At 33.7% G+C, this 24,435-nt stretch overlaps 3 protein-coding genes, 1 long non-coding RNA gene and 1 other non-coding gene across 7 annotated transcripts; 2 read left to right on the top strand and 3 right to left on the bottom strand.

Moving 5' to 3' along the window:
* The first annotated feature begins 3,070 nt into the window (after positions 1 to 3,070).
* On the top strand, positions 3,071 to 5,792 carry LOC114722537 (uncharacterized). Of its 2 annotated transcripts, XR_003738164.1 has the most exons (3): positions 3,071 to 3,272; positions 4,815 to 5,138; positions 5,377 to 5,792. It is a non-coding gene; the product is annotated as an uncharacterized LOC114722537 (long non-coding RNA). The 2 variants fall into 2 exon arrangements; XR_003738163.1 differs by lacking the exon at positions 5,377 to 5,792 and having other exon boundaries at positions 4,815 to 5,285.
* A 1,502-nt stretch (positions 5,793 to 7,294) lies between these two features.
* LOC114722534 (protein DOG1-like 4) lies at positions 7,295 to 8,188 on the top strand. The gene has a single exon (XM_028908581.1). The coding sequence runs from the start codon at positions 7,295 to 7,297 to the stop codon at positions 7,949 to 7,951; it is 657 nt and encodes a 218-aa protein (XP_028764414.1). The 3' UTR covers positions 7,952 to 8,188.
* Positions 8,189 to 10,736: 2,548 nt separating this feature from the next.
* On the bottom strand, positions 10,737 to 19,040 carry LOC114722530 (acyl-coenzyme A oxidase 4, peroxisomal). 2 transcript variants are annotated; one of them, XM_028908577.1, is made up of 13 exons: positions 19,028 to 19,040; positions 15,416 to 15,535; positions 14,392 to 14,498; positions 14,185 to 14,262; positions 13,970 to 14,093; positions 13,793 to 13,866; positions 13,656 to 13,715; positions 13,396 to 13,505; positions 13,081 to 13,240; positions 12,362 to 12,438; positions 12,110 to 12,281; positions 11,861 to 11,953; positions 10,737 to 11,036 (listed from the first exon to the last, which is right to left on the bottom strand). In XM_028908577.1, exons 2-13 carry the CDS (start codon positions 15,498 to 15,500, stop codon positions 10,911 to 10,913), a joined length of 1,266 nt encoding a protein of 421 aa, XP_028764410.1. In that variant the 5' UTR covers positions 15,501 to 15,535; positions 19,028 to 19,040; the 3' UTR covers positions 10,737 to 10,910. The 2 variants fall into 2 exon arrangements, with proteins under 2 accessions (XP_028764410.1, XP_028764409.1); XM_028908576.1 differs by lacking the exon at positions 19,028 to 19,040 and adding an exon at positions 15,920 to 16,052 and having other exon boundaries at positions 15,416 to 15,520.
* Positions 19,041 to 19,236: 196 nt separating this feature from the next.
* Positions 19,237 to 19,309, bottom strand: TRNAA-AGC (transfer RNA alanine (anticodon AGC)). Its single transcript has one exon. It is a non-coding gene; the product is annotated as a tRNA-Ala (tRNA).
* Positions 19,310 to 20,231: 922 nt separating this feature from the next.
* LOC114722533 (selT-like protein) lies at positions 20,232 to 22,504 on the bottom strand. The gene is made up of 4 exons (XM_028908579.1): positions 22,086 to 22,504; positions 21,928 to 22,004; positions 20,774 to 21,092; positions 20,232 to 20,669 (listed from the first exon to the last, which is right to left on the bottom strand). The coding sequence occupies exons 1-4, from the start codon at positions 22,251 to 22,253 to the stop codon at positions 20,571 to 20,573; spliced, it is 663 nt and encodes a 220-aa protein (XP_028764412.1). The 5' UTR covers positions 22,254 to 22,504; the 3' UTR covers positions 20,232 to 20,570.
* Positions 22,505 to 24,435: the final 1,931 nt, after the last annotated feature.

Below are 24,435 nucleotides of genomic sequence, written 5' to 3'. Positions count from 1 at the left end.
TTGTTTTTTTCATTTGGTAAATTAATGTTTAAGAAGTTGTCTGTATGCAAACAAGATTTGACCAATTCAAATGCCTTGCTACCCAAGGACACTTCATGATATTCATATACTTACCGGGAATCCAATCAATTCGATTTGAATCCCTTCAAAAGATCATAATTAAGCAAGTTTTTAATGTAAATCATATAAAGTAGATTAAGTGACTATGATTAAAAGTTTAAATTTAAATTTTTTTTAAGCTTGTAGTTGAGGCTTTACTTTTACTATATTTTCTAAAATTAAAAAATTGATAGAGAAAACTTAAATTTTAAATAATTTTACATTTTCAATTTCAATTCCAGCTGATTCTAATGTTATGGATTATAAATAATTGTCAAATTTGATTTCCTCTGTGTATCATGTGCTTAGATTGTATTATGATCTAAAACGTTAGATAAGAATTTTCACTCAATGATTTACTTTTCAATTAAGTCAAGATTAAAACTTAACTAAGATGGGAAAAATTGATAGGCGAATGTCTAGTGAAGAAGTAGCAATGCGGCAATATGCACTGACCTTAACGCATTCATGTGTGAAATTTTTAACACTGAAAGGTACCTTAGTCACACATATTTAAATCTTGATAAGGACATAACAACTCTAAATAGGTACAATTAATTGTTGTTAAATAATTTGACCATATAACCAAAAATTCATCTTAGTTGGCCATGTCCTAAACGGCCAAAAAAAGAAGTTGGCCATGTCCTAGAATCACTTGCAACAACCAAAGTATGATCTCAAATTATTGCCAATAAAGATCCTAAGTTTGACACAATATGAAAACGCAGCCATAAATATTACTCCTCCGGTCATTGATATAAAACCTATTTAACTAATTTAATTAAATTAAGAAAGTCAGGCAAGCTGGTTAATTATAAAAAATATGACATGTTTTTTTTCTAAAATACTATAATCATCTTTTTTAATATCCTCTCTCCTTCACTTACTTGATTATGGTTAAGGGAATATCATAGGAGTAATTTAAAAAAATTGATAAATATAATAAATAGATCTTATATTTAGGATCGAAATTAATTGAATAATTATGTCATATATTAAAGACTGAAGGAGTAATAATCATCAAGCAATATCAAATTCCCAGGATGATTGCAACAATAATGTACTTGATTGATTATTTGTCCTGTTGCTTGAATAATGGATTTAACCTAATGCCATTACATCAATTTGCTATTTCTAGTTGTGGGTTACAAATTAGTTCCCTCTTTAAGTTCCTTTGCTTTCACTTCTGTCCAATCATAAGTAAATTAAGGGTAATAGTATGATGAGTTTCCTTTTTCGTTTTGATTCTTAAATCACCTTCTTTCAAACTGATTGCCAAGAGATAGTTGCGATCCTTTTCTTGCCTTCAGGAAAAATATAAAAAAAATTAATAAAAATAATAGTTTGAAATTCTAGATCTAAATTTTCTCGTGTATTGAGTCTATAACACACTTCAGATTTAGATTTGGTGGAAGTGCATTATGAATGCCCATTTCTTCTTCTTTTTTTTTTTATAATAATCTTAATTAGCACATCACACCCATGATTTCTTATTTTCCACCTCTCTTATTTAATGATTAAAGAGTAAGTGCATCTGGTGTACCAAATCCAGTTTTGTCCATCGATACCTTCACCCCTCAATTTTAATTAGAGTGAAGTAGAATACTAGTTGAGATTGTAAAATCTATTAAAATAATACCACTTCAACATGCTTTTAATATAAAAGTTAGTTGAGACTGGATTTGATCATAAATATAAAATATCAATTTACTTTATCTTCCATCTTTTTTTCAAAATATCCCTATTAATTGTAAGAAGTTTCCACTAAGAGATAATTTTAATTATCTAATAGACATGATTGAAAATGATAGTTTAGGGAGATAAACATACATTTGTGACAAATATCCAATTTAATTAACTTTTTTAATATTATTAAATTAGCTATATAGCTTTTATATCAAGGGTCGGAGATTATATTACTCCTTCAATCCTTAATATAGGATATAGTTGTTAAGTTAACATTAATTCTAAACATAAGACCTATTTCTTATATTTATTAATTTTTTCTAAATTATCCTGTGGGTACTCGCTCAACCATAATTAAGTAAGTGAGGGAGGAAAGATATTAAGAAAGATGATTATGGTGTTTTAAGAAAAACATGTCATATTTTTTATAATTAACTAACTTACCTAACTTTCTTAATCTAATTAAATAAGTTAAATAGGTTTTATATTAAGGATTGGATGAGTAATTTGTGATATCTTTTTATTACTCATTACTCGTCATACAACGAAGTTATAGTTAATGGCATGTGCATGATTTTGTTTAATTGTATAGGAAAAATTAAGGAATGATGTGGCAGATTTAACTTCTACTTTGAGCAAATTCATGGATATATATATATATATATATGTATTTTTTTTATAAGCATGAGTATCCTTCTATCAGAAATAATATTGTTCAATGTATTGTCAGTTACTAAGGGTCTGTTTAGAACAGTTTATAAGTATCTTTTCAATAATATTTTACGGAATACGAGGCAAATATATAAGAGAAATTTTGTCTCGACTTACGTAAAACGTGTTTATAGTAAATTTTTTGAACCCTCTCAAATAGGCCCCAAATGTGAATATCTTTTCCTGCAGAAATTTAAACTTTAATTCATTACGTTGTAAAGTCTAACTCCTTTCACTAGACTCAACCGATGTAAGTCAATTTATGAAAATAGTTTTGTTAATTAGAATTTTAAATATTAAAAGAACTCTTGAATCCATTTGTAGGGTCAAGGAGCAGATTGGGTTGACAATGGAATTAACTTCCCAACAAACCATTAGGCACCAAATTTATATGCAGATCTCTCTCATTCACAACATTCCCATTCCAGACTTGCATGCCAACTTGTCAGATTCTTTTCCCCGTTTAGTTTCGTCTTCTCCCAAAATGCCCCTACTTTGTCATTCTATTCACTTCCCAAACCACATCCCTGTTTCAAATTTCTTCATTATTTACGCGCCTCGGGCATGGTAGGTAGATTTAGCCATCAAGAAATTCGCTGAGAGTCGAGACGACGAAGTCCGTGGCTGCACCGCCGAAGCCGGAAATAGGTCGTCGGATTCCGTTTACGATAAGAACCATGAGTTTCAGTTCATTGGCAAATCGCGATCGCGTAGCGTAGCAGCAAAGCCTAAATGCTTACAGGAAACCTGCTACGGAACTCCGTGATTTCATCAAGGTAAGACTAATTCAGCTTCTAGTTTCTTAATTGAGGTACGAATACAAGGCCTATAGTGGATAGGTAAGATTGAGGGATTGGAAATAGAGTTTTCAATCAAAATGCAGTTAAAAGAATAATCACAGAAAATGGCCTCAATGACGCAGATAAAAGAGCTTTTATGTAGAGACTTCAAAGAATAATCACGTAGTCAGTTTTCTGAAGGATTAACGAGTTATATATATATATACACGGGCATGTTTGAAACACTTTATAAGCATGATTTATGAAACACGAGACAAGTATGTGAGAGAAATTTTGTTTCGGCTTATATAAAACGTATTTATAAGGAATTTTTTCCGAGACAAGTATGTGAAAGAAATTTTATCTCAGCTGACATAAAACGTGTTGATAAGGGATTTTTACGGCAATCATGCCCATGGAGACCTAAAGAGTAATCATGTAGTCAGTTATCTGCGAATTATACTCAGGCCTCAAACAATGAACTCCTTACACATTGCCGCAGATATAGATTAAGGGGGTGTTTGGATGAAAACTAAACTATAATTTTAAAAGTATTTTTACGGTTTACGAAGTAAATATATAGAAGAGTTTGTATCGTTTTACGAAAAAGTCCTTCTGAGAAGCACTTTTCAAAGTTGTCAAATACCCCTAAAAGAGGATCCAACTCAAAATTTCCCACCTGTCACTGTCACAATTAGTATTCCCACTTCTTTTCAAAACAGAAAGAAACATGTTTTATTTTGGAGCCTCTTCTATTTATTTTTCAATAAACCTCAAAAACTCAATATGGGTTTAGACCGAATCTATCAAGTTATGAACTTAACTGAATCCAGCAGTATATCAAATAAACCAGTGCATCAAAGTAGGTAAAGGTGGGCAAAAAAAAAAAAGTATATTGGGGTTCACTCTGTGTTTTGCTTGTTCGTTTGTGGCCAACCTGTTTTTGCTTGTTCACCGTAGAGAGCTTGGATGATAGCTACTGGGAAGTTGGAATCTCCATCATGTACAATACCCTTGAACCCCACAAAGCAATGCTTCGAAGTTCGAAGTATTGATTCGAAAAATGAAAAAAAAAAAAGCATATAAATTAAAATTGAATTAAATAATGCTAAAGCTTTATGAAATAGGAAGGAATTGTTTTTCCCCCCCTTAACGTCATAGTTGTACGATCAGATCACCAATTATTTACGTTCATTTCCAGAACAAATTGTCCAGCCACTCCTTAAAGAGTAGGCAAACCCCATGTACATTTACAAAAACACAAAACAAAGCCAAATGAAATGCTAAAATGAATACGTAGACACATAGTTTTAATTTACAGATTAAGTGCACCTGAAATTGAAAATATACACAAGGAGGACTGATTTTGTCTGACTCGTAATCATGACAAAACAAAACAAAAATCTGGACCTGTACTACTCGGATCAATCATCTTCAAAAAGACCTCAAAAGAATCTGAATTCAAATCCCAATTAAAATTAATTACAAAAAAGAAAAAATCAATTTAATTGTGAATCTTTCTTCGGCGACACCTTGAAGGTGGAGAGCATCCGGGATGCAATGGTTGAGCGTGGAGTAATGGCGACTGAGTTCTCTTACATCCAATCAAATAATATCCAGTTTTCTTGCACAGATCTTCACCTACATCCGAAGCCTCAACTTGCTGGTTCATATTTGAAAGCAATATGGTGGGGATCAGAACGCAGAAAATGAACAAGGTCGTCTTCTTCATGGTAAATATGTATGATCTCTGTTTTTGACTTGTTAGTGATCGAGGAATGTTAAGGAATTAACAGGGATTGGCTTGCAATTTATATCAACAATGCCTTGCATTTCAGCCGCTGAAAATATGACTTATTCTTAGTAAGTTGCTATCTTTGGTTTTCTATATGGATACATCGCCCATTTTCATCTGTGACTAAATCTATATTGTTCTATTTAATTCATGATCCCTACTTAATCTATTTACAATTTTAATTCTTCTTTGCAAAACATTTTCTTAAAATATTACTTCTAGTTCTAATTATAAGACTTTGTTTATAGTTTATAAACGAGGTCTGATAAATAGGACGAAAGGTAGTACTATCTTTATGTTTTGCAGTATATTTCGTTGGATATTTGGCATTAACAATTTTGATTTCTTTGAAAGTGAGGTTATAGATCTCGAAGAGTCAAAGACTAAAACGCTAAGTGACAATATATCTTTAATTTTACGGCCGAATCAAACAAGTGAAGGTGTGGCTAACGGCAGTTGATATAGTCACCATGATGATTCCTCAACCAACCATTTGGGAGTTTTTTTTATGGTTAATTTGTTTGTTTGTGTTGTGCTTAAAGTGTTGTTGTTCGTCTGCCACAACTACATGCAAATACGATGCAATGAACCCATTTGGGACAGTGTTTGCAAGTGAGAGTTGGAATTTCTTATGGTTATAACTGCAAGTTTACTGTATGATATCCAAAAGTCCAGACAGACAGAGAAAGACACATGGGAGACAGAGAGGACAGATAAGTGATAACCAATGAGGCCCTTTATAGTTACACCCTGCTTTACCTTTTTACCTGCCATTTCCCTTCCATTCATCTCCAGTTCAAATGATTAGTTGATTAATTGGCTATGTCTACAATAATTTTCAATCACAATTAACTGCATATTGTGCATTAAGGAAAAATGAAACAAGTATTAAAAAAAAAGAAAAAGAAAAGAAGAAGCAAACTACATGCATTAAAGCATCCTCAAATGCTTGTTGAAGGTATATTATAGTAGTTGTTGGTTGGGGAGCCTTTAAAAAGGAAGAATGCTATGCATAGCCATTCCAAAACTACATATATCTTAGGGTTGGATATAATATCCTAACCCAAAACTTCAAGATTCAAATTTATAGATCCTTTCACTTTGTTATATATTCATTATGAAGTCTCACTTTATTTGATGTGAGATTCTCCATCTCAACTCAAATTTACTCTTACTTGAAGTAAACAACCTAATGTGGTAATATTAGAAGGGATAGTGAGTGGAGTAAATGGGGACTTGTGCATAGCCTTTTAATGGTTTGCTTAGATGATAAACACGTGTCAATTGTTCCAAAGCAACAGCACCACCTTCATCCTCACTCTCTGTCTCATGCAATCAGATAGTTCCCCCACTGGTTCCACAGATTGGGCCACTCCTTTACCCCGTAATCATTTGTCATCGCACCACCATTCCGATTTGTTTTTCTAGTGAGTAAAAAGAGAGGAGAGATATTATAGATAATCTTTTTTTATTTAAAATAGCTTAATATTACAACTCAATTAAAGGGGACTTGTGCATAGCCTTTTAATGGTTTGCTTAGATGATACACGTGTCAATTGTTCCAAAGCAACAGCACCACCTTCATCCTCACTCTCTGTCTCATGCAATCAGATAGTTCCCCCACTGGTTCCACAGATTGGGCCACTCCTTTACGCCGTAATCATTTGTTGAAACCTCAGGAGGGTGTCAGATGGGAGGAATCCAATAGAGCAATAATATCAAAGGCATGCAAATCCCAAATCCCAAATACCAACACCTTCTTCATAATGGATCCTCCTTCAAGAATGAACAAGAACAACCAAAGCTTCAAAATCCATCCCAGTTCATCCCCCCCTCAAGCCTCCAACCCCTTCCCACACCTGTTTTCAGCTTCACCACTCATTTCTTCCTCCTTCCAAATTCTCTCTCTCTCTTCCCTCACTTCACGACAAATCTCACCGATCCATTTCCCCCACACCGGTTTCCCTATTGGCTCTCTCCTCTTTCTCTAACCGAACCCGCTCTCACTTCTCTCTCCCTCCCCCCAAATGATTCTTCTTCCACCATTACGCACGCCTCCAGAAGAATTACTTTCCCTCTAAGCAAACCTCCCCAACTTCCGCATTCATTCTTCTCCCTAGCAGATCCCACATTGAAGCAAATCTTCTTCTTCTTCGTCGTTGGTGCTGTGACTAGATGACTGATGCAAATGCTGCTTCCTTCGAGGCGTTTTCTTCGAGAATGGATGGTGCGGCAGAAGGATTGCTCGACGAGCTGCTCTCTGCTCAGCGCGACCCGCGATGAACTGCACGACGATGATCGCAGAGAGTTGATTTCTCGGGTGCTTTCCCACTACGAGCAGTACTACCAAGAGAAATCCAGAATCGCGAACCGCGACATCCTCCTCGCTTTCTCTCCCTCGTGGTTCAGCTCTCTGGAACGATCCTTCCTCTGGATCGCGGGATTCAAGCCGGGGATGGTGGTTCAGCTCGCGAATCAGGTTTTGGATGATCTGTCCGAAGAACAGAGGGAGAGAATGAGTGAGCTCAACCAGGAGACGAAATCAGAAGAACGAGTGCTTAACGACGAGTTCGCGAAGATTCAGGAAAGCGTGGGAGCATCGCCGCTGGTGGAGGCGGCGAGAAGCCAGGGGCGATCGTGTTTGAGCGAGTCGTATAGAACAGAGGATGGTGGCGGTGAAGTACCAGAGACGCTGAAGATTGCATTGGAGAATTTGGTGGTGAATGCAGACACATTAAGGATGAACACAGCGTTGAAGGCGATGAAGATATTGAAGCCGTATCAGGCTGTGAATGTGCTGGTGGCTGTGGCTGAGCTTCACATCAGGATTAGAACGTGGGGCCTGGAAAAAGACGCTCATCAGGGTGGTGCAGGTGGGTAGGCAGGTAAATGTGATTTACTACCACTTCACTGGAATCTCAATGGCTTTTCATTTCTGCAAATTTTTTTTTTTTTTACTCTGACCAAATCATTTCAGTTGATTTGATTCGCTCTGAAACTAAATTTCTTTTTTTGACACTGTTTTGAAGTCAGAGTCTCCCACCTTCATCGGCATTATGCATATATAGTATTCTACGGTCGAATGTATATATTTTTTGGCCACCTACGGCTGAATGTATTTACTACTACCTCTGGCCTCGTTATCTCTGTAAACAAAATCTTATAATTGGAATATTTAGTATTGTATTGATGATTTTAAAGTTGTCGTAATGTAGTCTTTTGTATATACACTACAGGGTGCCCTGCATTTAGAATTTTATTCTCATATTGTAATATGACATAGTGTTTTGGGTATCTTCACCGACATCTTGTTTCTTCTATTGGCTTACCTGGTGCATTTTTATTTTTATCACTAAGGATACATTAATTTTTCATATAACCGTGATTTTTTTTAAATTTGTTATTTCAATTAAGACATTTATAATTATAATGTTTTCCCTCTCATCTCCTTCTAAAATTTAACCCCAACCAGACTTAATAATTTGTTGATTTAAACATCATACTCGTGTTTAGACAATCTTAGATAACTTGCATCATTTATAAGCAGTGTGGCTTTTTATACCATTATATACGTAAATGCTGTTAATTTATGTTACATCTGACATTGTAAGGAGCTGTTTGTCTATCATTCCAAATCATGGTTTGGGAAAGGAGTCAGCCCTCAAATGAGAAGTCATTGTTTGGGGCGAAACCATTAGTTTTGGCTTCCAAAACCATGATTTCGGCTTAAGCAGGTCTCAGTCGCTTCTGGTTGAAATTGTTTGATGGTTGGTGGTGTGGGCCCACACCATATGACATAACAGCCTCAATTATTCTTCCTTTCTTTCACTTCTCTCAATTATTTAGCCTTCGCTCCTTCGCTATACTTTGTGTTTACAACCCTTTTTTTTTTTGTATAGTTATTCAATTTTGTGAAAAAAAAATTATGGGCTTTTATGTTTAAAATCTTTACACTTAAAAAAAAATTTTATTGGCAAAATAAATCATTTTACACAAAATATGTTTAATTATTTTATAAATACATATACACATTTATTATTTATTATTTACATTATTTATGTCTTATTTATTATGTTGGCAAAATATATATTAGTAACAAATCTATTACTTTAATTAAACATATATTATAAAATATATCTTTTATGTAATTATTATTTAAACTTATGTCTTTTTTAGTAATTCTACATATAAAAAATCACTTCTGATAATAACTATCCAAACACTCTCTCTTTATCAGAATCACTTTTTCACAAAATCTATTTTTTACAAAATCTATTCTTTCAAAAAGCTATTCTCCATAAGATATTCTCGAAACTATAGTTTGAGTTTATCCAAACATTCCTGGGTTGGCATGCTTCATTTGGTTATTGATTGTAGACAATGAAGAGTTAGAATGGGAAAGCAACAGGAATCGGCTTTTAACGGTTATGGGATGTCTGTGTGTAAGCTATCTAACTTCTATTTTTAGCTGAAGATGACCTAACTGGAAAGCCACTTATCCACGGCTAGCAAAATAAAATCCCCCCACCCAAAAAAAAAAAAGTCTTAACTTTTTTGTTTTTTTTTTTTTTACATTTGTTTCTTAGTCCAAACCAAAATACTAATTAGATAACTAATTTTAAAATATTAAAAAATTAATTAAATTAATTATTTGTCATAAATCTGTGCCAATATTCATAAACTATCATATTTAATTATGTAAATTATTAGAATTATTTTTTAGTATAAACCTATTGCAATTAATAGGAATATTTTGGGAATAAATGAGTGACAAAATGTCAAGATTTAGAAAAGAAGTGCTTTGAATAATCACATAGGAAGCAAACCAAACACTTCAACAGAAAAGCCCCTACGTCTTCTTGCCTCTATATTCAATGGAAACATACAACAAAAAAATGTGGGGATTGACTCTGCATCAAATCAGTTAGGGGTGAGCAAAACCGAACCATAACCGAAAACCGAACCGAACCGAATTCAATTTCGGTTTTTCGGTTCGGTTATTTCGGTTTTCGGTTATATATTCGGTTTTTATTTTTTAAATAATTCGGTTTCGGTGTTCGGTTCGGTTAGTAGAAAAAAAAATTTCGGTTATAACCGAATAACCGAAATAAATATATCATATATTTATATTTAATAAATATTATTATAATAAATATATATGTGGGTATATGTGAACTTTTTAAATATATTTATATTCAATAAATATGGTTATAACAAATATTATTATAATAAATCACATTGAATCATGAAATATTTATTAATTAATAGTTGTAATTGTGTTTTATTATTATTTTTAATTTAAAATCATTTTTCATATTTATATATTTCGGTTAATCGGTTAACTGAACCGAAATTTTCGGTTAATTCGGTTTCGGTTAGTTTGGTTAATCGGTTTCGGTTCGGTTTTTAATATTTATTCTATTCGGTTATTCGGTTAGTTCGGTTATCACCGATAACCGAACCGAAAAACCGAATACTCACCCCTAAAATCAGTGGCCTGGAAAGTGTTGTGAGACTATTGTGATCATTTCACAAATGGAAATCCTCTTTTCCAACATTGAACAAGAGAACAAATGTCATAACAGCCATTTATAACAACATCTGACAGACCGTCCACTAATCAATACTCAAACTCTGTACAAAACATAGCAAACACAGACATGAAATATGCTAAACAAGGGAGGACCATATTATTTTTCATTTCATTGAGTCATCATCTAAACAAACACTCGTATAATTTATTAAATCCGATTGAGGGTTGTTCCTGAATTAGCATCCCACCACAGCAGAGAATTGAGTAGATAAAATGAGTCCGTGGGTATACTTTTTGATTTATATCTTTACAGTCGACTTCTTTGTGCAACAGGCTTGAAGCTGGCTAAACCAGTAACTTCCCTCCCAGTAACCAGTGTGTTGATGTCATATGTGCCTTCGTACGTATAAATGGGCTCTAAATCACAGAATGCCTGCAATGCAAGATATATATATATATATATATATATTTGAGGGTGAGAGACAAAAAATGAGACAAAGAAAAAGATCCTCCTCTAATAATAAATGTAAGAGTTAGTGGAGGAATTTTTTTTTTTTTAAATATATCAAAATGCAAGACCCCAATCCATTGTTCTCCAAATTAGTTCAATGCAAATGATTACAAGAGTATTTTAGGCAACCAACACAACCTTTTTATAAATCACTAAATTATTTCAATATTTGCAAATTAATTATCTAACTCTTCATAAAACAAACTTTTGTCTAGAAATATTCTTCCAATGCAAAGTGGGCCATCAATGTGGCAAAGCAATGATGTGGAAGCCTTCCCCGATCTTCATCCCCATGACTACACTCCTTTCCCATTTCCTTCCCATTTGGCGGGACATCCTCATATTTGTATAGCTTTATGAAGGTTCAGTAAAATTTTGAAAAATAAAAAACAATTTGAATATATTCGCAATAATTTGTGTGTGTGTTTGTGTGTGTGTGTATATATATATATGCAAAATAGTGTATGTCCATTTACATTGCTAAACATTTACGTTAGAGAAGGGGAAATAGTCAGTTTCGATACTTTTTCGATTATTCTTTGGGGGGAAAGAAAAAAAAGGTCGCAAGGGTCATTTTAAAACTCACAATCACTCTTTTCATTCCATTTTCCATTAATCGTTAGCATCAAACTTACTTTAATAGACTTCATGCTTGGAAATATCTACTAGAATTAATCCCAATTTTATCTAGATTAGATTGGATCTTCAGAAAAAGACAACTTAATTAAAGGATTCAGCGTAAGAACCTTTGCCACTAGAAAATCAGCCAGAATTCCATTGCCACCAAGTAATTCGCGTCCCAGGGCAGCTGTTTCTCTTGCCCTCAAGGTGATCCAAGACTGAAAATTGATGACAATAGTTAATTAGTAGTTAGCATAGCCACTGATGACAAGAAGAAGCCTAGATTGAATGCTTGTTATTTTCTAAGAAGCAACGATGCCAACAAGGAACATGACAAGATACAGACACATGTAATGCAAGGGTTATGACATAACCTTCCCCAAGCTGGCATGACCTTGAGTCATTTTTCCATTCTCATACAACTTGCAAAGGCGCCAACCAACAAGAATCATTGCTTGAATGTTACCAAGCATTTGAACGAGTTTCTGTTGATTGATTTGGAAAGCTACTAATGGTGCTCCAAACTGTTTCCTCTCCTTTAGGTACCTTTGAATTGCTCAGAATTTAGAATGCTTTGCAAGTGAGAGCTTTATTAAAGAACGAGAGCATGGTAATAAAGTGCATACCTATGACACATATCATATATGCCCATAGAAATGCCAATAGGTTGCCAAGCAACCATCACGCGTGAAACAGCAAGTACCTATTTGAAAATTTAGAGAACAGGAAGTAAATTTCATTCAACAGGCAATATTATAACAATGGCGTTGATCTTAATGTCTGGCCCTTCAACAATATATCTCAGAAATTGTCATATTATAGCTTCTTTTTAATGTGAACAATAATTTTAAGCACCTATTTCAAAATTTAGAGAACAGGAAGTAAATTTCATTCAACGGGCAATATTATAACAATGGAGTTGATCTTAATGTCTGGTCATTCAACAATATATCTCAGAAATTGTCATATTATAGCTTCTTTTTAATGTGAACAATAATTTGATAGGTGGTTGCAGCAGACTGAGACAAGGAGAAGAGAAAACTACAGGTATGAAGATACTTGAAGAATATTCTTGTCTTTTGGTAAAGGCGTGATAATATATCAAGAATGTTACAGCTTGAATTAGGGGGGAAGAGCAAAACACAGGCATGCTGATCTTGCTAATAACCTAGAAGACAATAGTGCAATCCCAAACAGGTACAAGACTACAAGGACACAGGATCCAAGACTATGATGCCCTCCAGGTTTTCGTAACAAGAAGTGAGAATTAAATTAGTCATTTATAGTTGAAGTCATGTGCAGCTTCAGATCATATCACAGAAAAAAAATCAATGTACAATGTTACCTTATTTGTATCCTGAAAAGAGTTCACTCCAGGTAGTCTATCCTCATCAGGGACAAAAACTTTCTTCAAAAGAATGTCTCCATTTTGAACAATCCTGAGTCCAATTTTGTTCTCTATTTTGGTGACTGTCAAACCAGGTGCATCCTTTTTCACAATATATCTGAGTTATAGGTCAAAAAACACATGGAGAAGCATGAGAACTTGTAAATCAGGGTAAAAGGATCAAGAAAATATGAGGTTTTAAGTAAAAACATGAACGCACACGTGCGTGCACATGAACATATATACAATGAAATTAGGTAAAGTAGTCGATACCCATTTATCTGATTTGTAGTGGTATTCCTAGCAAATATAACTAACAAATCAGCAAATGTACTGTTTCCTATCCAGCGTTTCTGGCCCTCAAGGATCCAACCTCTGTCAACCTGATATTTTCAATGCAAAACGTTTTACAAGATTGAAGAACTTCTGAATACTTATATAGAGTGATATTTGTCTGCTAAAATAAATTTTAAAAGACGCAATAGAATTTGTTGCAGAAGCAAATAGTGGATAGGATGAGCAAGATATAGGACCCTTGTTGCTGTTGTCTTCAAAGCGCTGGCATCACTTCCATAATCAGGCTCAGTTAAAGCCTAATAAATAGAAAAATAAACATCGTTAACAAGTGTTACCTGAGCAAACAGACGCGATGACAGAAAACGGAGCTTACCCAACATGCTACAGTGCGTAGCTGCGCCAGAGAAGGTAGATACTTTTGCTTCTGATCTTCTGATCCACACAATGCTGTACTTGAGAATTAATAAAAGAAACAAGAAGAAATCAGGAATTGTTGAGAGAATTTCCTGATATAGATGAAACAATAAACAATCAAACTTATAGGTATTACCAATGGTGAGCATTGCCAAGGAAGAATGAACCAAAATGAAAGTTGAACAGCTTGCATCAACTCTAGCAACTTCTGCCGTGGCTACAGCACTTCCAGTAATGGAAAGACCAGGGCACCCATAACCCTGAGAATTGAAACTAGCTAAGCACCTCCTTAACCATGTCTCTTAAAATAGAAAACACACACACACACACACACAATATGCATGAAAGAACCTTGATAGTGCCACCAGCAATGCGCAGTGCCCCAAGTTTTGGAATAACATGGAAAGGAAACTTCGCCTTCTCCCAATACTTCAGGGGGGGGGGGGGACAAACAAACAAGAGTATTGATGTAAGAAGAAAGAAGAAAATGAAGGAAGTCAAAACACGAATGTAAAAATCATATCACATTCTCATTTTAAATGTATCACAGGAAGGTACCTCGGCCATTATAGGAGCAACTTCTTTTTCCATGCACTCTTTTACTTTCATCCTAACAGCCTGCTCCTCCGGAGTCAGTAAGTCATTAAATTGGTAATAATCTGAAGCTGTAATTTTCAGCAATTAAGAACATTAAATCTCGAATCAAGTCAAAATATTTACAATCTTGACAAACCATACAATGTGGAAGACACAGAAATGAAGGGTAAGGGCAGTGTTTTAGAACGTTGAATGTAAATCGTAAGATGATGAGCATCAATGTAATGAAAGTTCAGCTTCTTCACTATGTGTAACAACAAAATTTTTGGAAGGTAGCGATAGGTTGGGGAGGGAACTGAATAATTAAGGAATTTTTTTATCCCCAAAGAATTAGGCCACCTCATACCTTTGCTGTTTTAGAATGGGGACAATGAAGAAAACTAGCATGAATTTTATATCTTAAGAGGAGAATTTTGCATAAAAAAATTTGACGGCAGAGGAAACATTTGTGAGATCATTTGGTAAGGTCTCCCTCACAGGAACTTAAGCCATAACATAGTCAATATGTACAAATAATATCATACATGTAATCACATAAAAGGAAAAAGCTTCGCCACGTTTTGTATTCAGGCACAGCCAGGGGCTAGTCTGTTATTGATAAAAACTGTTGCATAATATTATCATCCTACTTTCATTTCAGTAAATTCTAAGTGCAGAAGTCAGATATAACAATTTTGAGAGATACTTGAATGTACACAGAGTAGTTTGCGTTCAAAAGGGTGAAAAAGTAGATCTATTTATCATAAATTAGATGTTGAGACTCACAGTAAAAGAAGAAGGGGGGTCGATTTTCTCAGCACATGAACCAAATATAGTCTATTATATCAAATATACAAGCACATCACTATGCAAAGTTCTTATATCAGCATGTTAGCGTAGAGACAAACTCAACCTCTTCTTAAACCTCTTTAGTCTAGATAAAGTAAAGCTTCCAAAACATCAGATTTCTCCAAACATAACGTGAACTATTAAAAACAATTCTTACCACACGGAGGAAATGTAGAGGCTGGAGTTGCTTGAGGAAATGCTACAGAGATATCCAGTGATGGCAAGTGAAAATAGGAAGGCATCTCATATTTCGCATCATCATCTGTGAAATCAAAGTATGCAAGAATAGCTCTTATTAATCATCATATATGGCGTAAAAACTATAAAATAAGAGTAATCATTCTATCCGATCAGACCAAGCAACAAGCTGATAACGCAGTGTGTTTAATTGGTGCGTTTCCACTACCAATGCGCTGTGTACGATAACAAGCTCCCATGAGTTGGAAAGACGACCATAGAAATGAATAATAATATGGTTCCCTAACCAGTACATAAAGACGACCCTCATAACACTCTCCAGAACTATTTTAATCTATACAACAGTATTTTCATGTAACATTGTTATGATTTTTAAGGCGAAAAGTCAAACTAGAAAATTAATAAAGGATTCCACAATCACAGAAGAGCAGTTATGTATGGCAAATCAAAATGCAATACAGACCTCGATTCTTGGAAGAAAGGACGGTCATGATGGCGGATAGCAGCAAAAAGTTAGGGTTTTGCAGGTGACGGAAAAATGGTTGAACTATCGGAGCTGTGATGAAGAGAACGGGACAGGAAGTTTAGATTTGGACGAAACTGAAGAGAGAAGAGAGACAGATTGATGATGGCAATTGAATTGGTCGGAAAGACACGTGGCGGGGCACGCAAACCAAGGCCGAATCATGCTTCCACGTCAGCAATTTCTCCCCTTAAATGCAAAAAGTTCCCCTTAAATGCAAAAAATTCCTTAAAAATAACCTAAAGCCTCTTAAAAATAAACTAAAGAGATTTTATTTACTTAATTATTAAATTATTTTTTTGTCAAGTATATATTGACAACTAAAAAAATAACCGTTAATAATATAAGGTGTAAAGATTAATAACTATCATCACAAGTATTAATAATATATTTTCTCAGCACATCAGAAAGATTTAAGATATGAGTTGTTAATACATGTTGTTATTAATATTCGCATTTTAAATTGTTAATAACTACTTTTTTAATTGTTAGTATATACTTAAAACAATGAGAGCAACTTAGTAATTGAATAAGTGAAATTTCTTGTAATAAGATCCTTTAAAACTTAAGTTAATTTAATAATTTTATGATATTTTTTTATGTTCAATTCTCTTAAGTAGAATTTTAATGCAATGTTTTCTTTTTCTTCCCTGCGGGTTCCGCCCGAAGCTTAAACTAGTAGAAGTAATTAATAGTGCATCTTTTTCGCCTTTTATTTTTTCCCTGAATATCTTTTTTTGTACAAGCCTTTCCGCCGTGAGATCCTCTAGGGTGATTATCTTCTCATTTTTTTACAATCAATTATCACATCCAAGTTTTGATGGTTAAGATTTTTAATTTTTTAATAAAATTAGAATATTAAATTAAAAAATAATTAATCATATTTGAATTGCTCAAATTTAATCTGAAGAATTTAAAATTGCATAAAAATACTTTATAAATGATTGAATCTAAATCATTAAAATATTGATTTTATGGTTTGAAAAATAAGATGATAATGAGAAGGGAAGAGAAGTCTCTCCCCGGTGACTATATGTAGGAATATTTGGCACGGATATGTTTATTATTTTATTGGGAAATTTTAAAAAAATGATTATTAAATTTTAAAATTTCATATCAGTATTAATGACTACTCTCTTAAAAAAATAACTGCACTAAAAAAGCAAATCACAATGTATTTTTGTAATAATATACTTGAAATTTTAAAATTCAACTGCCATTTTTTTAGGAATTTTCTCTCTTTTATTTTGGGTGTATCCTCTCCTTCTCTTGAAGAGCTTACTAGAATAAAATAATAATATATTATTCCTATATTATTTTTCCAAATTTGAGTGATAATGATGATTGCATTCCCATTGATCAATTGTGTAACCGTGCACGGTCCTTTTCTGGGAAGAATATCAAAGATCCAAGATGTCCCCAAGCGAGAGCCCCACCATGGGAATTGCAGACGAATGCGACCCACAAATTTGTACTATTGGTACCTCTAGCTAAATAGAGCCATATTATTATAATTTTTTATTCTTAATGTAAAATTTAATTAACTAATTTGAATAGATTAAGAATATTAAATAATTAATATGATTTTTTTTAAATACTTTAAGCATCTTCCTTAATTCTCTTTCTTTCTCTCATACTTAATTATTGTTAGAAGAATATTAATAAGGTTAATTTGAAAAAAAAATTAATAAACACGCGAAGTAGATTTTGTATATAGGATCAAAATCAACTTCCTAATTAATTCTCATATTAAGAACAGACGAGTATTAATTACTCCTTAAGGAACAATATGTCTTTTTTTTTTTTGGCAAAAAAAAGTATGTCTATTTTTATCTAACAGCATAATGCTAAATACAACTCATTGTCTCCAGGAGTTTCTCTATGTGAAGAGATCCAAAATACAAAATTATCTAAATGCAGTATGGTTTCTTCAGATCAGACACATGATAACATTTACTCGGTGCCTCTGCATGGTTGAAGTATATTTCAAGACAAACAGAATCATACGGCCAAGGTCCTTGCGAAGAATGACTCGTCAAAATCAGCTGTTTTGATACTCGTCTGCAACATCTTCGGACCATGTTGTTCAAAAGGGGTATGGGATTATTTTCCCTTAACTGTTAGTTTCCTTTAATTTTCAAGCATTTGCCCCTCTTCTGTGCAAAAAAGAAAAAAGATGTCATCCCATGTTAATACATTGGGAAAGATTGGTGCCTTTTGAAAATACTATTTGTTAATTTATACTATCTCATGTCCTTGATATAAGAGTTAGGTGACTAATTTGAGTAGATCAAAAAAATTAATTAAATTAGTTATTTATAATAAATATGTGTTAATTTATACTATGTCATGTCCTTAAGTTAGATTGGTGTTTTTTGGGAATACTATTGGTTAGTTATATTTATTTACTTCAGATTTAGTATATCAGATGAAGCTAAAATCCCAATCAGCTTTTGCAATCACAAAAGATAATAGAGATTTGCTTATGCATGGATGAAAAGTTACTTGTAAATATGTTTATATATAAGCCAATTCTTGTATTAATAAGCTATAGCTTATTATGCTCATGAAATTTTGAACTCCGGTTTGCCAGTTGCATTGGAACCGCCAGGGAGAAATTTGATGAGGCAGGATTTAACTAGCAAATTTTAGATATTATTTATTTTTGTAGGATAGTATCTGGTACTACTAGCTCAAGACTTTTGCCTTTCCTCTGTATTTTTTTTTTAAATGTTAGTATCCTAATTTGAATCCAGTAAAGACGTTTTTGGGACATTTGGAATTTGACTTGCAAAAATGAAAATTGCAAGTGAGAAGACCATTAGTATATTCAGTATTGTTTGTTCCTTTTCCTCTCCTCCGCCTCCCAATTCCCCTCCTCAGTGCTGTTATCGAGAAAACCAGAAAGAGAGGCAGAAGCTCTGAACAATCCCCAAGCTCCTGTTTCAAAAAAAAAGCGAGCTTTCTGGCACCCCTTTTGCTCAGCAACCGATCACTTTCTCAGAAACCAAACAAAAGGAAACTCAAGCCTGGAAAATTGTATCCTTTCTCCTTTCTTTGAGAATCGTGGGTCACTGGAAACTAAACTGTTAAGTGAAGGCCTATGGCTATGGGTATGGATCTCAGAGCATAATGGGATGAACCGAGAGGGAAGGAGGAGAAGCAAAAGAGACGAAGGGAAGAGATTTTCGAAACACGGCACCAAGAAATGAAACGAATAGAGCAAAAATGACAGGAGCGAACAAAAGGGAAAGTGCTGGAGATGCGGGGTATCGATCCCCGTACCTCTCGCATGCTAAGCGAGCGCTCTACCATCTGAGCTACATCCCCTTGACATCGGGCTGACTTTCTTTATAAATGTATTCCTTGTCTGAGTCTTGACATAAAGCAGGAAACTTCAAAGAATAAAATGTTCTTTTAAATTCTTCTTTAATTTTAGGATTTAACAAAATAAAAAAACTTTAAAACATTTAATGCAAAGGAAAATTATTAGATAATACTACCTTTTGTCCATAATATAACTTTTTTTGTTGCAATTTGTTCACAATATATTTAAAAAAAATAAAAACCTTACTTCACTAGCTTCCATCAAAACCATGTCTGTAAACCAAAAAAATAAACTAATAAGATTCTCTATTTGGGCCTGTGCATCACAATTTCTTGGGCCATTAGTAGCATTATGAGTCTAATTATAAAGGTTTGTTTGGAATGATTTACATAGAAACAGTGTTTTAATTGTAATTTAGAAAATATTAGCTAAATATATGAGAAAAATTTTGTTTCAATTTACATGAAAATGCCTATAAGCACTTAACAAACGCATCTCCAAATCGCACTTATTCTTCTCTTTAAGCACATGGAAGCAAGGCCTCGAAAAGGATTTGTGAAAAGGGACATTGCCACTATCCAATCACCATCACATTTTGCAAAATTAATCTTATCTTATCTACATCAATTGCCATCATAATACTTTCCAATATACCTGCGGTATGTTTATGCGTTTTCCTTTCTAACCATTCACTGTCATTTTGAAGTGGCCCGGGGACAGGATGCATCTTCGTGGAAATAAATGGGAGGCAGAATCTCATCGTATCTTATGATCATCCCATGTGCCTTATCATGAAGTTAAATATGTTGTTCCTTTTACTTTGTTTCTCTAAACAACCATGGAAACAGAGATGAAAAGATGCCATCTTGCTCGCTAACTTTTTATTCCCTTCATAAAAGTAGGCACTAGGTAGGACTCGAAAGTAACATAATGATTTATGATTCGGTTCCTGATACAAAAATGGCAAATTAAGCCGTGATTAGTGCTTATTCATGTGCGTGTGCTTCGTACTTGTATATAAATAGAAGAATTTTCCAAGCATCACCCCTCTATTTTAATTTACTTCTATAAATGCCTATGCAGAAGGCATGCTTGTGAGATAACTTGCTTGACATAGAATGTACAGGACAAATAGCTAACACAGGAAATCTGATCTCTACAATCCGTTTCGTAAATCTCAATCAAGATGCAGCGATTCTGTCATATAATTCAATCACATTAGCTTTTGATGCTGACGAATTCAGCCAAGTTAACATTCTTGGATCAGACAGGACCATATCTTGTATTCGCTATTCTTCCGCCAACAAGATCCTTCAACTCAATTTCACCTGGGAATCTATTCTCCTTCAACTTGGAGAATATCTACAACGTCCAATAAAACAAAGATCTTAAATTCATGAATTGAAAATCAGAAGAGACAGTCATATGATGTATAATCTCAGAAGAAAAAGGAAGGAAGAACTTACCAATTCACCATTGCAATACACTTCAAAAGCACCAGAACTCTGTAGGAAAGATTGAACAAAATTCCCAAGAAGCCAAGTGCTTGCCATACTTCCAAACCTATTGGCACGCAATGAGTAGTACCATGAAGGTGGCGTCACTATTCCCAATTTAGGAAATATCTGTTCACCTGCCACTACAAGTCCAATAATTCCAAGTTGCACCACTGGTATCACTTTGCTAACCATGCGTTTAGTAAGTGGAGGTGGGCAGTTAGCTAAAACAACATCAATCCCAGGAAACGCTGTTTCCAGCAATTGTTTAGATGCAACTGCAGTTCCTCTGCACAAGAAATTTTGATTCTGTCAGATATTTTATAAATGAAACGAGCTCATATGAATGCAGCTGGCAAAGTTTAATCGGAAGGTTAATTGAAGATTTTCAGTTGGAGAGCTTCAAAAGTCCAAATTCAGAGGGAAGTAGCAGTTTTAATTTCCCCAGAACATGTTGACGGTAGCAAGCAACCAATGTTTATTATATATCTCTATCTTAAGTGATGCTCTAGTTTGGGAGAACCGCTCCAAATAGGATATGAAAATCACATGAAATAACAAATTGCTAATCTAATTTCTCAGTTTGCATCTTCAAAAATGAGTTTGGAAAGAACAGAAGCAAAATGCTGCAAGGCTTTTACAACCCCCCCCCCCCAAAAAAAAAAAGGAGAAAGGAAAAAAGGAAAAGAGAAATTCTGAAATGCTAGTGTGAGAAACGAGCATGATGTTGACACCCGAGTTTTCATCATTTAAGCATTGGAGCACCTTGTGTATGCGAAGCCACTTCAACGTCCACCTTCAATGTCCCTATTTGGTAAAAGTAAAAGTTCCGTTTAAAACTTTCATTAATGATGCATTTAACAGTCCTCAGATTGCCGGGCACTAACAGAGGATGCATGCAACAGTGAGGAATGAAGTAATCGATAACATGGCAAGATGCGCGTTCAAAGCCAATGAAATTTCAGCCAATGCTATTTGCCTTGTGCGCTTTAGCTTCTTAAAAGAAAACACGAGAAAAGCAATGTTGAACTGGCGCTAAAAGGTGGTAAGTCTTTCTGAATTACTCATAGATGCATTGAATTTAATACAAAAATGGCACAGAAAAGTCAAGCGGTTAGGCAAACCTGTAAGAACAAGAAGTGCAGAAGTCAATGTTAACAGTGTTGCCGCCCCCAATCGGTGGGACAATGGTGGTCTGTTTCTGCATCAAAACCAACAAGTCACCGACACAAACTTCCGATTCGAATTAGAAATGAAAGGGTTGATGAAAAAAATGAAAAACCTGAACGGGAAATTCCAGGGATTGCTGAAGATGCGGTTGAGACTTGGTGGGAATCGGAGAATGTTTGTGAGAAATCGGCTTGTGAGGTGGAGAAGAGAAAAGATTCATAATGTCAGAGCAGAAGAGCAAGACCGGTAAGCCCACTAGAAGAATTTGAGTTCGATCCATTGAAGCGGAGGTTGAGATTCTGGTGATTCAAAGCCTGAAAACGAAGGGCGAAAGAGTGCAAATGGAATTGAATTGAATTGTTTCGTAAATCACAATCTGAGATCCAGACTAAAAATTAAGATCCGATGTTAAAGATGGTAACCCGATTTATTTGCAACTGTTCAATCAGGCGTTAGATGTGTTCATCAATGTGTCACCACGTACCAGCGTAATGAACACATCGAAATCTGAGCAAGATTCGAGAATATCTTTTTTTTTTTTAATAGAAAACTGCAGTCAATAAAAAGGGATAATACAACAAACAGATCTTAAGGTCTTCCATTTGATCAAGCGTATAAAAATTTCCTGCCATGGTATGTGAAGATTTAGCTAGAAAGTCAGTGTATCCTAAGTGAGATTCGGGAATATCTAGATGGTGATCTGCTTAAAATTTTTAACAATAAATTATTTTATTGTATATGGATAACATATAATAATAGGTAAAAAAAATTATCTTTATATAATGTATTAAGTATTAACTAAAAAATTATCTTTATATAATGCGTTAAGTATTAACTATATATGTTTTATATGCAAGTGGCATTATTAATGAATTTGCCTTGCAATAGATTTTATATTATGTGTTTAAAATTTTGTTGATTTTAAAAAAATGGTGAAATTGGTGATGATGATAAATTCATTAAGGTCCCTTTAGAAGGGTTCATAAGTAATTTATAGAATATAAGATAAATTTGTGAAATGAATTTTGTTTTGATTTACGTAAAATATGTTAATAAGTGTTATTAAACGGTCTTAATTAATATTAAATACCTTAAGAAGATTTTACTCTTTTCGTTTGTAATTCTTTATCAAAATGTTAAGATGGTAAAAGGTTCAAACTCAAAGGAAAGTATGATTGATTTTATGTAATAATCCAGTCATCCAATCGATAAAAACAGGGGGGAATTTTTTTTTTTTTTTACCAGGAAAACCAAAAAAATTTAAACTCTGAGCAGAATTAAATTGACACACCATGGAAGAGTCAAGGTCGGTTCTTCAACCTGCAAATCACATCAATATTTTCATTTCAAAAACGAATCTTATCATTTGACCATGGGAGATATGTGTGTGTATTAGAATCAAGGCCTGTGTTCTCTTCCTTCTGAAAGTGTTCCCACGGGAACGTGATCTATGTGCTTAGAATACCAGTTTGAAATGGAATGATGAAAGTATTTTAAACCCGTCATTGTTTGATCTAAGTAAGTTCTTGGCAAATTTTAATTTCTTTTAGACCTTTAATCTTATATCACATATATAAATATATATATTTTCTTGTGTGTGTAAATATTCAATGGTTTTCGGCCTTTTGTGGTAAGATTGCAGAGATAATATTAAAAACTTTGCCCTTTAAATCTATTTAATATACTCCACTAGTGACATTTTATCATCCCATTAATTAAAAACATTTTTCAAGGGAAAAAGAACTTACTTATGAATGGCTTCCAAAATCACATTCACTAAATGGCGATCTAATTTTAATTTCCTCATGAGATTGCTTTTTTTTTTTTTTGGGAGCAAATTCCTTATATGAGATTGCTTATATATGACACAAAAGATTGTTCTTCTTATCCTCCTCTTCTCACAATATGATTATATCTATATTTCAGAATAACTCAAATGTTAAGATTTCTAACTTGATTATTACTCCCTCAATCTTTAATGTAAAACCTAATTAAAGAATTAATATTAATCTTAAATGTAAGTTTTATTTCATATAATTATTAATTTTTTTAAATTAACCCTATTAATATTTCCTTAACAAAAATCAAGTAGAAGAATAATTGAGGGAATTAACGAATATACTTAGGATATTTTAGAAAAAATATATTATATTAACTAATTTAAATAACATTATTAATCTACTCAAATTAATTAATTAGTTCTCATATTAAAAATCGGAAGAATAGTATTGTTTTTTTTAGTGGAAATTCATATCATACTGCCACACTGTTAAGGGTTAACTTTTTATACTGATAGGAGCTTCGTAACCCTATAAACCAAATCAAAGACCTCTTGCTGTGCAACAAAGGCTTAACCGTTTAACGTTTTTTATTTTAGTCTGAAATTGATTAAAGTATTTTTAACCATTTTAAAAGTATGTGTTTTATTCTGAGATCTTAAGATGATAATGAAATATAAATTG

This window comes from Neltuma alba, unplaced genomic scaffold (genome assembly GCF_004799145.2).
Source record: "Neltuma alba isolate B1F8T4 unplaced genomic scaffold, ASM479914v2 tig00012096_pilon, whole genome shotgun sequence".
NCBI lineage: Eukaryota > Viridiplantae > Streptophyta > Magnoliopsida > Fabales > Fabaceae > Neltuma > Neltuma alba.
Note: the sequence above shows the minus strand (reverse complement) of the source record. Positions and strands in the feature narration are given on the sequence as shown.